This window comes from Gracilinanus agilis, chromosome 1 (genome assembly GCF_016433145.1).
Source record: "Gracilinanus agilis isolate LMUSP501 chromosome 1, AgileGrace, whole genome shotgun sequence".
Classification (NCBI taxonomy): domain Eukaryota; kingdom Metazoa; phylum Chordata; class Mammalia; order Didelphimorphia; family Didelphidae; genus Gracilinanus; species Gracilinanus agilis.
In genome coordinates this window covers 402,493,673-402,508,127 of record NC_058130.1, presented here as the reverse complement: position 1 = coordinate 402,508,127, position 14,455 = coordinate 402,493,673, and the positions used below count along the sequence as shown (strand labels likewise).

At 42.7% G+C, this 14,455-nt stretch overlaps 1 protein-coding gene across 2 annotated transcripts in view; it reads right to left on the bottom strand.

Annotated features, from left to right (window-relative positions):
* Positions 1-1,960: 1,960 nt before the first annotated feature.
* Positions 1,961-14,455, bottom strand: part of SMAD7 (SMAD family member 7) — a 40,142-nt gene continuing 27,647 nt past the window's right edge. For both annotated transcript variants that reach the window (XM_044664796.1, XM_044664805.1), the window contains exon 4: positions 1,961-4,057. In XM_044664796.1, coding sequence (XP_044520731.1) covers positions 3,519-4,057 — 539 coding nt within the window. In that variant the 3' untranslated portion in view covers positions 1,961-3,518. The remainder of the gene's footprint in view (positions 4,058-14,455) is intronic.

Below are 14,455 nucleotides of genomic sequence, written 5' to 3'. Positions count from 1 at the left end.
GGGGAAAAGAAAAAATACTCTGGAGGGCAGGATTCTGAAAGATCTCTGCTAAAGGCACCTAGCACCTAGCACCCAATCTAATAAGATGGAATTTAATAGAGATAAACACATTGAGGTGTACAAAATAAACTTCACAGGTCCAATAGGAGGAGGCATTGATAGTTTGCCTTGACAAACAAAAAAGATCTTGGGATTTTAGTGGACTGCAAGCTCGGTTTGAGCGAACAGTAGGATAGATAGAAGGCTAATGCAATCTTTAGCTTCAACAAAGGGAGGCATGGTACCCAGGACTGCAGCTGAACACCTGATAATTCCACAACTGGAGAATTGTGTTACATTCAAAGAACTACCTGCTTTTTTAGGACATTGACAAGGTAGCTGGCATGGTGAAGGGCATTGAGTTTGCCAGTTGAAGGAATTGGGGATTTTTATGCTTAGAAAAAAATAAGAAATTGGAGATGGAAATAGAAAATGATAGCTAATTTCTAGTATTTGAAGTTCTGCAAATGGAAGGATTAAACTTGTTCTTTTGGTTCTCAGAAGGCACGATTAGGAGCAAAACGTACAATTTGCTATAAGGAAACATCTCCCAACAATTGGGCCTATCCAAAAGATCCTAAGAGGTCATCTAGTCCATCCTTTTCATTCTACAGGCCCAGAGAACTCAGGTTAGAAAAGTAATAAGCAGAGAGAAAATGGGAATTCAGGATCCAGGATTCCAAGTATGTTAATTCCCCTCATTATGCTCCAAGAACCTCCAGATCTTTAGGTGATTTGTCACGCCTATTGTAGAGAATTCTGGTTCCAACAGTCTGTGGGATGGCCTGTGTGGTTAACATTAAGGTAATGGTCAATATTCCAGCTTGGCTGGGGACTTAAATAAAATAAAGGAAATAAAGGGGAGTAATGGGAAATGAAGAAAGACAGATCAGGGGCAGCCAGACAGTGGAGAACCCTAAAAAACAATGTTTTATGCTAAAGGCTACAAAAGACATACAAAGGTTTTAAGTGAGAAAAGCATGGTCTGACCTCTGCCATGGGGAAATCATATTAATTGGAATGGAACAAGGAGACCAGGTAAGAAACTATTTCAGGGGGCAGCTGGGTGGCTCAGTGGATTGGAGAAGTCCAATAGTCTTATAGGGGCATCTAGTTAGGGGGTAGGAAAAGCTAGGGTAACAATAAAAAGCAAAATGGGGTGGGGGGGGTGCAGCTAGGTGGTTAGGTAAGTTAAGCCAGGTCCTAGGTTCAAATTTAACCTCAAGACACTTTCTGCATGATACTTGACCCCGTTGCCTAACCCTTAGCACTTACTGCCTTGGAACTAATACAGTATTGATTCTGGGATTCAAAATGAAAAAGAAAAGGACAAAATCAGCTTCAGGATTTAACCCACATTAACTGATTAATTCATCAGGTAGATTTAGGTACCTTTTGCCTCTAACCCACAAAATTATTCCATAGGCTTTTTTTTTTAAAACCCTTGTACTTTCGGTGTATTGTCTCATAGGTGGAAGAGTGGTAAGGGTGGGCAATGGGGGTCAAGTGACTTGCCCAGGGTCACACAGCTAGGAAGTGTCTGAGGCCAGATTTGAACCTAGGACCTCCTGTCTCTAGGCCTGACTCTCGCTCCACTGAGCTACCCAGCTGCCCCCTCCATAGGCTTTTAAAATGTTTGTCATAGTCCCATAAATTTAGCTGAGGTTAGAATCTCAAGTCCCTCACTCCAACCTTAACTAAGTGGTTGTAAGAAGTCTATTATGGATCCCTCTCTTTGTCTCAGAGGGTCCAGAACTGCATCCTTCATCTTCGGAGGATGAGCCAATCCCTCATTCCCCATTCCTTATCCAGTGAGGGTTGACCCAGTATTTACAAAACCATGCTGCCCAGTTTGAGGGCCACAATCCACCCTAAACCCAGTCGATGAAAGACAAGCTAGTGCACAACATGAAGTCAAGTGTACATTTTAAAAATTGTTTAATGGAACATAAACTCCTTTAGAAAAACATTCAGCTAGGTGATAACACCCATAGAAAAAACACCAATCTTGTGTTTATCTTTTTTTTAATTTGGCATTTGTTATTTGCATTTATATTAAAGCAAAGTGCATCTTTCTTTATTTTTCTTGTTTATACACATTGCACAATACATAAATAATGATGCTTATAAAACGTCTTTGTATTTACAAGTAATAATATATTTATATATAACATAAAATACATTTTTTCTTTTAATAAATCTCAGTTTTTTTCAGGAGTCCTTTCTCTCTCACCAAGCACTACAATGCTAAAGTTCCAATGAGAATGCTTCTCTTGTTCATTTAAACCTTTGTAGTTAGAAAAATAGCTTATGTTAAGGTCTAAACATGCTCATTGAGCTAAGAACAGTGTAAAAGTATCATACAAGTGTATGAGTTGTAGAAGAAATGAAAACACAGTATTCTGGGACACGAGTGGTACCTTGATAACCGGCTTTGGGTTAAGATGGACCATTGAAGGGACAGTGGAAGGGGGGTGGGGGTGGGTGTAGCAGGGGGCTAGTTTCCATTCCTTCCCATTTAGTGATCTTCTCTTTCCCTCTCCTCCCCAACTCACTGGTCTAAAACAGTGTGGTGTGGTTTTGGGGAAGAGAGAGACGGAGTGGATTTTCTCACATGGTAGGAATTGTGGGCCTGGGAAAGTGGGCACTTTATAAGCAATATTCAGGGAAGTCAATCTCAAAGAAAAACCAAGATGTCAGGGGGGAAAAAAAGGAGGGAAAAGAAGGGGAAAAAAAACAATTACGGCAGCAGTGAAGGTGGCAAAAGGTTAGGATGCCGAGGGTGAAAGTATTGGTTCTGGTTCAAAATCTTGCTGTTTGTTTCCAAGAGACCTGTGTGTGCGTGGGCCCTTGGCCTTCTATTCCAAGCCAATTAATAAAGGGGGAGAAGTACCTGGGGAAGGGCCAGGTCAAGGGAGCTCTATCCCAGAGGTGGCCTTATTATATGGGAACACCTAACCAACAGAGAGAACCCAAGAGGGCACTAACATCCCAACCCCTCGAGCATTTCCAAAGAGCTAAAGAGCAATATATATTATGGCTCTGGGTTCTTACTGAGGCTTTTTCTTGAGGGAAATACCCTCCCTCTATAACACAAAGTGTCCATGTTCTTCTCCCCTTACAGAATTGTCCCCCTCTGGCCCATACAGATTGGACGTGTGAAATGGTGATTTGGGAGAGCGAAAGTGACTCCCCTCTTTTCTCTTCTGACTCATTGGTCATTTATACCTTTTGTCTGATGTTGTTGGTTTTTATTCCCCTTTTAAATTCTCAACTGGCCAGGTAGCTCCACCCCCACCACCCAAACCAAATTCTTTCCATAAGCTATTTCTCGAGAACAAAACAAACAGAAAACCATAAACAACAATTAAAAAAATAAAACAACCAAAGAGTTTACATGAAAAGCAAGCACTCAGAAGGAAAATATTAGCAGCAAAGTAGTTTTAAACGTCATCTAGTCCCCTCCGGTTCCTGTTGCGTTATCGGTTGTTGAATATGACCTCCAACCAGCAAGGGCAGCTGCTGATGAACTGCCTTGTGTAACACTGGCCCCAGCCCTTCACGAAGCTGATCTGCACGGTGAAGCCTGTCCATGGTTGTTGCATGAACTCATGGTCGTTGGGCCGCTGCAAACTGTATGCTTTCTCATAGTCAAAAGCCTTGATGGAAAAACCCGGGAACACCTTGTGCACCAACAACGTCCTGGAGTCGGGGTTATCCAGTGTGGCCGACTTGATAAAGATCGGGTAACTACTACGGTTATACACCCACACGCCGTCTACTTCTCTAGTCAACTGGATGCCGCAGCCAATTTTGCTACGGACTTTTTGTACCAGCTGACTCTTGTTGTCCGAATTGAGCTGTCCGAGGCAAAAGCCATTCCCCTGAGGTAGATCATAGAAGATATCCAGGGAGGGCTCTTGGACAGAGTAGAGCCGACCCACTCTTGTTTTCTCCTCCCAATATGCTACCACGCACCAGTGTGACTGATCCCCAGGCTCCTGAAGAAGTTGGGAATCTAGAGAAGGGGGAGAAAAAAAAATCAGAAGTGTTAGAAGTAGCTAGCATTGGGTCTTCTCAAATCAAAAGAACCAAGATTTAACAGTGACTTTTATCCCATCCAGTATAACCTACAGCCATCAGTTTCTCCAAATCATCCCTGACTTGGCATTTTGCTTTGGTATTCTTTTCATGATTCAACTCGATTTACTTGAATTCAGTAAGTAATTAATGAATTACTAAGTGCCTGCTTACATAGACAGTCTCTTTCGTGTCCAGACAATTTGGGGGTTTTTTGCAGGGCATCTCCTCCCGTTAGAATATGAGCTCCTTGAGCCAGGGTTTTTGCCTTTCTTTAAAATATCTCAATCCACAGAGACTGATACACCCTGGTACGATCAACTTCTCTACTAGCAGCAACGCAAGAATTCAGAGCAAGGCTGAGGGACTTGTGAGAAGGAAAACAAGCCACATTCAGAGGAAGAACTGGGGAAGGAGAAACACAGAAGAGAAACAACTGCTTGAACGCATGGGCTGATGGGGATATGATTGGGGATGTAGACACTAAACGATAACTCTAGTCCAACTATCAATAATATGGAATTAGGGCTTAATCAATGATACATGTAAAACCCAGTGGAATTGTGTATTGGCTACGGGGTTGGGTGGGGTTTGGGGGAAGAGGGAAAGAACATGAAACATGTAAATACGGGAAAATATTCAAAATAAAATAAAATATCTCAATCACCAAGCACAATGCTACTTGGCAATCTCCTCACTGTACCAATAAGGGAACTAGGGCTCAGACAGAGGGAATGACCTAATCCAAATCTCAGAGATAAGAAGTTCTTATCAGATTAAAAAACTTCTGCCTTAGAATCAATACTAAGTACTGGTTCCAAGGCAGAAATGTGGTTAGAGCTAGGCAACAGGGGTTAAATGACTTGCCCAGAGTCATAAAGCTAAGAAGTGTCTGAGGCCAAATTTGCACTCAGGCCCTCTTGGATCTCTATCCACGGAGCCATTTAGCTTCCCTTTCATATCAGATTTGAGACTAGAAGCCAAGTCTCTTCCATGAATCCTACGTTCAATTTGCCATGGCATACTGCCTGACTATCAACATCCCTGACCTGGCCATCTATTTCACAAAGAAATATGCTTTAGTCAGAAGAGTTATCAGATGAGAGCATGTGAATGGCTCAATATAAATCCAGCCCCAGTGATAGAGAACCAACTCAAGGCACACATCCTATGCTAAGAGGAAGCCAGTCATCGTTGACAAAAGACAGCCCAAGAACTATCCAGGAAAATGTTTTCAAAAATTTAAGTCTGGACTAATTCAGACAGGAAGATAACATTCCATGGTCTGGGAAGCCTAGCCTACAACTCAGAAAGAAAGGACCTGACACAGAAATGGACCTTAAAGTCCTCAAAATCCCCCTCCAGCCCATGGGGGGGGAGAAGGGGGATGGTTTGAAAGTTTCGAAGACCAGCATTTCGGCATTACAGTATTACAGTATGATAGGTTGGTTTCCCTCAATGCCTTGCTCCTTTTCTCCAGCTCCTCTAAGCTCCACCCCGTGGCTTGACATGAAGAAAGTTTCCTGGACCTCTCTGAGAAAGCCTCCAGTCCAGGAGTGTTTTTGGTGTTTGGGGTGCATGTTTCTTTAAATAGATGTTTGTGCACATTAAAGGGGGGGGGGATCGTCCAGGGTGACTACAGCTGTAATTTACCTCTCCTCCTCATGCCTGGAGCTGGAGTAATAAATGGAAGGTTCAGACAGAGAACTATAAATCTGCCTGAGCTGCAGGAATAGCTGTGGTTTGTGGAGGCAGGGTGGGGACCGGAAGTTTTGTATTTGTTAACAAAAATTGGGAAAGGGAAGGGGGGGGTAGATCGTAGAAAACAGGGGGGGGGGGTGTTCCTTTAACTCTCCCTCCTCCCTGCAGCCTTTTCAAGCAACCAGGGGAGAGATTAACTGATCGTCAGCTTAAATCAGACAGGGGGAAAGGAAAGAAGGGAGTGGGTTCCGGTACACCCCCTCCCCCTAGAAAAGGACTGCTGCCGGCAGAGTGAGAAGCAGAGTGTAGTTCAGCCCAAGCACCTCCTTCCAACTTTTACAGACATGTTAAGACCTGGGAACTATTCAGGTCTATAAACTTAAAAAAAAAAAAAAAAAAAAAAAAGGCAGCACCATTTAGCCTTGGATTTCAGTCCCTCATGAATAAGTTAGTAAACTAGCTTATGCTCTATGAGGCCCCAACAGTGAAACATGAAGGGTCTCTCAGTCTGTCTCACACACATATCTTACCCCCCTGCCCCCCTCCCCTAACACTGGGACAAGCACAGTAGCCGAATTCTCAAGACAGTGACTTGTTCCTGCAGAGTATCCACTGGCTGCCAAATAGGCCAGTGGGCACCAACCATCACTGAATTCTCAAAAGTTCACTTGTGTTATTTCTAGCATCGATCTGCTAGTTTTCCCTTGGAAGCCTTGGTTGGAGTGGGACGGGGTAAGGTGCCTTCTGATACGTAAGAACCTAAACTCAGGACCTGGGGCCTATCTATGAGAGTTCTGGAGATAAGCAGAAAGGATGTGAGAGACTCTAAGTCAGATGGTGAAAATGATGGAACTCTTAGGGCCTGGAATTTGAGAGAAGACCAGAAAAGGAGGATGGAAGAGAATACACAACAAGTGTAGAGGAGAAAATGGTTTTCTCCTTTTGGAGAGTGAATTCTGCCTACTTTTTAGGTATTCGCCTGGAAACCTCCCCTTTTCTGAGCCCCACAATACTTTGTTTCATACACTTCTGTCCCACTGAAACCTGGCACCAAATAAACAGCAGGGAAGTAAAAAGCCTAGGGAGGGAGAAGGAGAAAGGCAAGGAAGGTGGAGGGGCAGGCTGAGGGGAGAACCGGGATCAAATTACCTCCAACCTAGTCCTCCGAAACTACCTCAAGGGAAGTTTAGGGAGTTGGGGGTGGGAGGGAAAGATGTGTCTATGAAACGAGGGCCTAGTGTACCAAAAGGGAAAACCAGCTTCCATTTTAAAAGGGGAAGGGGAGCCCACAACTATATTCTCCCACCAATCTGTCAGGTACCCTTATCTAAAGTTCAAGAGGGTCTATTATCTATTATACTTTCTGCCTCCCACTTAGAGTGTAAGAGTGAAAGAACAAAAGAGACACAGAGAGACAAAGAGAGGGCTCTTCCAATCTTAAGACTGAATTTTCTTAGTAGACCAGTCAAGTCCACCCAGCAATTTTCAGCCAGACATAGGCCAGGAAAGGGAAGTTTCCCGATTATGTTAATAGCCTAGCCCAAATAAACTGCAGAGTGTGGGTTATCTGTCTGTCGGTTGGGTATAAAGGTCCTTCTTACACAAAATGTGGAGTAGGGGTGGGTACGTGCATGCCTGGTGTGCTTCCTTCTCACCTGTTCCCGATTCAGGCAAAGATCTTGGTAAAGAAGATGCCCTTCTCTGCCTTCTCCCCACTGCCAGAAAAAATCCAAACTAAGCTAATGTGTATTGCCTCTCCTTTACCACCCCAATACGCCTCCTTTCCCCACTTCTGCCTAACTGTGCTTCTCTGTGAAGCAGTTTAACAATAGTGAAATTGCTTATATGTGTCAGCATTGACATTTCTCCCACAATTTACAACTTTGGGGAAACCCAATATAGATCCTATGTAGCCAATTCCCTGCATTCCCCTGGCTCAATGGCATTTCCCACAATTTGCTTGTTTCTCAGTCATGCCTGAGAGTTAACAGAAGAACAGCGCTGAAAAAGAGGATCTCAGACAAGGTGTGAGCAGAATGCTTGGCACTGACTCTCTGGAGATCTCCAGTTCTCCTGCCACAACCCCCCAAAACAAAAATTCCCAGTCATGAGATGCTCCTTGCTTCCATAATCCATCCCAGAGACGGCACCATAGCTTGGTTGGTGACCTGGAATGCAAACCACTGCACTCATATTCTTATAATTCACCTTAGTGCCCTTTTAGATACCGAGAGTGGGGAGATCTGGTCAATTTGATTATTTCTTTCAACTTAGGACACTTCCTCATATTAAAGTCCACCTCTCCGTCAGAAAAAAAAAGGTGTTGTGTTGCATTTTGTGTGTGTGTGTTTGTGTGTGTGTTTTTAAATGTAGCTGTTTGTTTTAAAGCTGGGAAAGAAAAGCTGTGTTGTAAAAAGTAATCAGATGCCTGCTAACAATTTTTCATTTTACTATGGTTTAGGGAATTTTTGGAACAACACCAGGAAAATGCTGAATCTGACTGAAATTCCTTTAAGGTGTTTTTCCTCCCCTCCCCCTTCTCCCTTAAAACATAAAATCCCCCTTTACAAGGAAAGGAAGAAGGGAGGAAGAGGGGGGAAGGCTATTTTACCTGTGTTTGCACTAGCATTAGTAACAACCACTTAACAAGTAGCAAGTCGCTCGCTACCACTTACAAAGAGTTATTTAATTGCCCTGGTCATGAATGAACAGACCTTTATAGAAGACCAAAAGTTCATGAATGAATCTCACTTGGGGGCTGTTCAATGACATGGGGTGACCAGACCTCAAGGCCACATTTTAGGCAAGGGAGGAATTTTTCCTCTTTATTTGATGGTGTGAGGAGGGGAAGCTGGGGAGGAGGGTGAGGCCAGCCAAGGAGCCCCTCCCACCACCACAGTTCCACTAGAGAGAAGGGCCCCAGAGATGGGAGCTGCCCAACAGCAGGGAAATCCTAAAATTGTCCAGGCAGGACTCTCTTTCATCGTGCCAAGGCATGGGAGCCATGGGAAAGGGTTGTGGGGAGACAGTGTGGGTGTGATACCTCTGTACACTCTCACTCTTCCTCTCCCCATCTTGGCTCTCAAGGGGAGTAGACTCTGGCTGCCTATAGGCCAAGGATTCTTAATTTTTTATGTCACTGTTCCCTTTGTTATTCTGATGAAGCTGGTAGACTCTGGTTCAGAATAATGGTTTTAAAATATAGAACACATGAGATTATAAAGGAAACCAATCGCATTAAAATGTATGTTTTGGGGGGCAGCTGGGTAGCTCGGTGGATTGAGAGCCAGGCCTAGAGATGGGAGGTCCTAGGTTCAAATCCGGCCTCAGACACTTCCCAGCTGTGTGACCCTGGGCAAGTCATTTGACCCCCATTGCCCACCCTTACCACTCTTCCACCTAGGAGCCAATACACCAAAGTTAAGGGCTTTAAAAAAAATGTATGTTTTGCTTGACTGAACTTTTATCTATGAGATCGCAATTTTTTTTTTCCTTTTCCTATGTAGGTGGGATTGTGACTAAAAATGGAGGCTTAAATTTTTTCTAAATTAATGTGTTATTGTTGCCTCCTGCAATCTATCCATGGAATCCTTGGGTGTCTATAGACCCTAGATCTTCAAGACCCCCTGCCTTTGAGATTTAATTTGTGGTGCTGGAGAAGACTTTTGAGAGCCCCTTAGAAAGCAAGGAGACCAAATCAGTCAATATTTTAAGAAATTAATTCAGACTAATCACTGGAAGATTAAACACTGGAGCTGAAGCCTAAATACTTTGGCCACAGAATGAGACAACATCGAAGCCTCACTGGAAAAGATCCTAATGCTGGGCAAAAGGAGAAGGGGCAGGCAGAGAATGAGAAGGACAGAAAGGGTCATGGAAGCAATGAACATGAGCTTGAACAGACTTTAGGAGATAGTGTGAGATAGAAGGGAATTGTGTGCCATGGTCCATGGATGGGGTCACAAAGAGACATGACTGAACCACTGAACAACAACAACAAATTATGTGAAATTAGGGGAGGGAAGGAGGACAAGATAATGCCTGAAACAGGTTTGGGGGAGGGAATGAGAATGGAGAGGAAGAAAATACTGGGAAGTATTTAAGAGTGGGAGGTCAACCATCAAATTGCTTATAAGACAGATATATGTAAAACTCCTGAAAACTTGTCAGCAATCCTTCCTTATTAGAAGGATCACTGCCATCATACTTCTTTAAAAGTCTTATTCCTGGGGGCAACTGGGTAGCTCAGTGGATTTAGAGCCAGGCCTAGAGATGGGAGGTTCTAGGTTCAAATCTGGCCTCAAGACACTTCCCAGCTGTGTGACCCTGGGTAAGTCACTTGACCCCCATTGCCCACCCTTACCACTCTTCTGCCTTAGAGCCAATACACAGCATTGGCTCCAAGACAGAAAGTAAGGGTTCATTTAAAAAAAAAAAAAGGTCTTATTCCTCCTAAAAGGCACAGGTTAAGAAGGAAACATTTAGGCAGAAAGAATACTCTTCAGAGTTAGACTAAACCCCAACCCCTGACCTAAGGAATGAAAAAAGTTTAAAGACTGCAAATTGATGCCTAAACATAGCTACAGCTCCAAGGTTTCCCTAATCACATACACACAGGAATCACTTGGGTCCATTGACTATTCTGCCCTTACTTTAACACTTACACCAGATACAATATAGTAAGCCTCAAAGATTCATGTTTCCCTTGTCCTCCAAAAAGTTATCTAACATCATCAAGGAATGAACTGTGGTATTTCATGCAAAAAAAATTTTACCCACTCATCTATCCAACGGAAAGTCATTTAGAATGTTTTACTCTTTAAAAAAAAAAACCTTAAAAAAGCATGATGGGACTAGGTGCATTGGGAAATCTAAAAAGGAATGCAGCAAGGATCTTTCCCTTAGGAAGCTTCCAGTGAGGTAGGAGACTGCAAGCATACAGATTAGTGACTAGACCAAGAACGTGATGTTAATCAGGAGAGGAGAGGGGGAGTTAGAAACATGTTGGAGTGAAAAGAACAAAGGATTTGGGTTCAGGGAATCTGACAGGTCACTTCTGTTTTCAGTCTGCATATCATAAAATAATCACTTGGACAAGATGAATTGTAAGTTTCTTTTATCCTGTATTAGAATTCTCATTTGTTGTTCTGTCATTTCCAACTCTTTGTGCCCCCCATTTGGGGTTTTCTTGGCAAAGATACTGGAATGGCTTGCCATTTCCTTCTCTAGCTCATTTGACAAATGAAGGAAATTGAGGCAACCAGGGTGAAGTGCCTTGCTATCAGTCACACAGCTAGTAAGTGTTTGAAGTTCCATCTGAACAGTCTTCCTGACTCAAAGACCCGGCACTCTTATCTAGTGAGCTACCTAGATGCTCATAGTACTAGAATCACCAACTTTCAAAGAGTAATCATAACAATTCCTATTTCCATAGCATATTAAAGGCTTGCAAAATGTATTTTCTCCCTCATAATAATCCTTTAAATTAGATGTTCATGTTACATGACAAGAGAAATTGAGTGAGACCCCCAAAGTGAAATAACTTGTCATCAGGTTACACAATTAGGAACCATCAGAAGCAGGATTCAAATCCAGATCCTCTCCTGAAGATAGGTTCTTTCCATTAAGTCACATTACCATAAAAGAAATGTAATGCTAAAATTAGCCTGTATGTAACAAAAATCTTTAAGGACTCAAAAGTTACTTCTGACCTTGCCCTGTTTGTGTTAAAAGTGTTTGTGTTGTGATAATACATATATAATCCAGATCAAATCATTCACTGTCTCTGAGAGGGGGCGGGAGGGAGACAGACAATTTTGATCTTATAACTTTGAAAAGCATGCTGAAAATTGTTATTACATGTAATTGGGAAAATAAAATCTTTGCATAAAAAATTATGCTTTAAAAAAAAGTGTTTATGTTAGGGCAACTAGGTGTCTCACTGGATAAAGGAGCCAGGCCTGGCACTGGGAAGTCATGGATTCAAATTTGGCCTCAGATACTTCCTAGTTGACCCTGGGCAAGTCACTTATCCCCATTGCCTAGCCTTTTCCCCACTCTTCTGCCTTGGAACCAATGTATAGATTCTAAGACAGAAAGGGTTTGTTTTTTTTTAAAGTGTTCGCGTTAAGAGTCATCACTTAATTTGGTATTATTGTATGAGGATAGAAGCCTAGGAAAAGGCCTGAATCGTGCATGAGTCTAAGGAAAGCTCCTAAGGTAAGAGAAGGCTTGTTTTCTTATGGGGAATCCCAGAAGAGAGATAATATATAATTGTAGCCTCTCCTTTTACAGAGGCAGGAACTGAGGTCCAAAGCAGGTTAAGTTTATAAAAACATACATTTATTCAGTAAAATTTCAACCCAAATAAGCTTAATTTTTTGAATCAAAGAAGGAAATGATCCTCTACTTTCTACAGATAAAACAGGTCTTCTCCCCCTTTCCACCCTTCAAAAAGCAACTCTAACAAATAGAGAGCTGCTTGAGGTCTGTGTCTTGGGGCCAGACTGAAATCATCCCAATCTTCAAATCCTAGGTAGTTTCTAGATAGCCTTCAATGATGATCACATGATGACTGTACTTGAAAGAGATGACCCCCTAGGTGTCTCCAAGGTGTTTAATCACTAGATTCTATTCCACTTTTTAATCCACTCTACTTATCAAAGCTGGAAAGTGTATTCCTGTTTTAGAAGTTTCCAAGAAAATGAGGTGAAAATGTTTCCTCCTGTGTTTCTTTGTGTGCTCCCAACAATGCCTAGCATGATCCTGGATGAATAGACAGTACTTAATATTTGAGGCCTTTTAAAGTTGACAGCCCAATGCAATAATCCAGCCTTGGACTAACCTTCATTTACTTGTTTTCTTTGCTAAAAACAGGGCCAGGGAGAAATGTTTCTGGCCTTCCTACTAAGCCCCTGTTAACCTTGCAGCAGGAAGGCACTAGCTCAGGACAGGTAATAGAGGTTAATTAACTTGGCCAAGATCTGATACGAAACTTGTGACTTGGGGGAAGTTGCTTTCCATCTATGGGACTCAGTTTTCTGGTCTATAAAATAAAGGAATTTGTCTAGATGATCTGTAAGACTCCCCCTCCTTCTGGCATCAACATTACAGGATTCTAATTTGTGCTAGATCTGTAATAAAGAATGCTGATTTCACTTATTTTACTACCTTGGCAAGGGAGAGGGGGAGGGAAAGAAAGGTTAGTTAAAAAAAAAGTTATTAGAGCCAGTAGAGTTCTTGCAATTATTTACCCAAAAAAGGGGGGTGAGGGTGGACAGGGAATGAAAATGGATAGCCATCCACTAGGAAAGTCAAGACATGTGGCTTTACTGTTGTCCTAACTTAAAAAAAAAAACAACAACTTTTGTTATAAACAGGGTTCTCTCCCTGGTCATTCATGATTCCAAGAGAGAGTGTTAAGAGGAATTCCTTTTTCTCCAGTCATTTCCCTGCCACCCCCCAACATTTCTCTCTATCAGACTATGCTAATCTTTTACCCCCAAACTTTCATCCCAAATAGCTCTCACTTAAACCTATGGTCCTGCCAGCAAGACTAATTCGTAAATGTGACAAAACAGCCAGAAAGTGATGTGTTCATCAGTTACAAGGGCTAATAGTTATTGCCACCTTCCCCCCCCCAAAACCTTTTAAGTGTTCAGCTTAAAGCCAATTTCCTAGAAACACTAACCAAGTCAGTAACCTCCCCTCCCCATCCTACCCCCAGAAAAACAGACAAAAAAAAAATCCAAAACAGTGCTTTGTAGTCAAAGAACACAATTTGAAGGGGGAAAAAAAAGTGGGGGGAAGGGAGCAAATCAAAACCGCCGGTCTGTCTCCAGCGGTTGGGCTGACTCCGGCTTCCTCTGTCCCAGCATTCAGCCCTCATCAGCCATGCAAATTATAGAGTGTACTGGCTGCTGTCTGAAGGCCGAATTCTGACTTAGCTCAGAGAAAGCCTTAAAGGAAGGGTGCGGACTCCCAAGTCAGCCAAATCCATTCATAATATTTACAGTAAATGGGCCTCTCTGGCTGTTGTTTTGTATGCATCCAGCTTAATTATTTTTGAAGTCTGAATTTCAAGAATCTTATGGATCCTACTGGGGCCATGCCCACCCCCTTCTCTCCCTCAACTTTCCTACTCCCTGAGCTGCTGCTGCTGCCACCACCACCCCAACTAGAGAAACATCTCAGACCTCTTGAGAAAGAGGGCTCCACCTTTACACACACACACACCCTCCTCACTCCCTTCTCTCTCTCTCTCTCTCTCTCTCTCTCTCTCTCTCTCTCTCTCTCTCTCTCTCTCTCCTGGGTATTTATTTATCTGGCTTCCTGAAGGGGATATAGTCTAGGTTCCCAACTCTTTCTCTCCTCCCAAGAAAATAACAATCCTATACTGTAGAGACAAGCTCATGGAAAGCCAAAGTCTTCTCCCTGATTCAGTCTTCCAAGTCAGACATTCTCCTTCCAGCCACCCAGTGTGTGTGTGTGGGAAGGGGGGTTGGTTTTCTCTTTAGTTCCCATTTCACTGTGGGAACTATTCTTTAGTTCCCACTTTCCCATCCCTGATGAAGGGATTAACTAAATTCGATTAAACCTGTGTTTTAAAAAGACCATTTAAAATTCACTTCCAAAT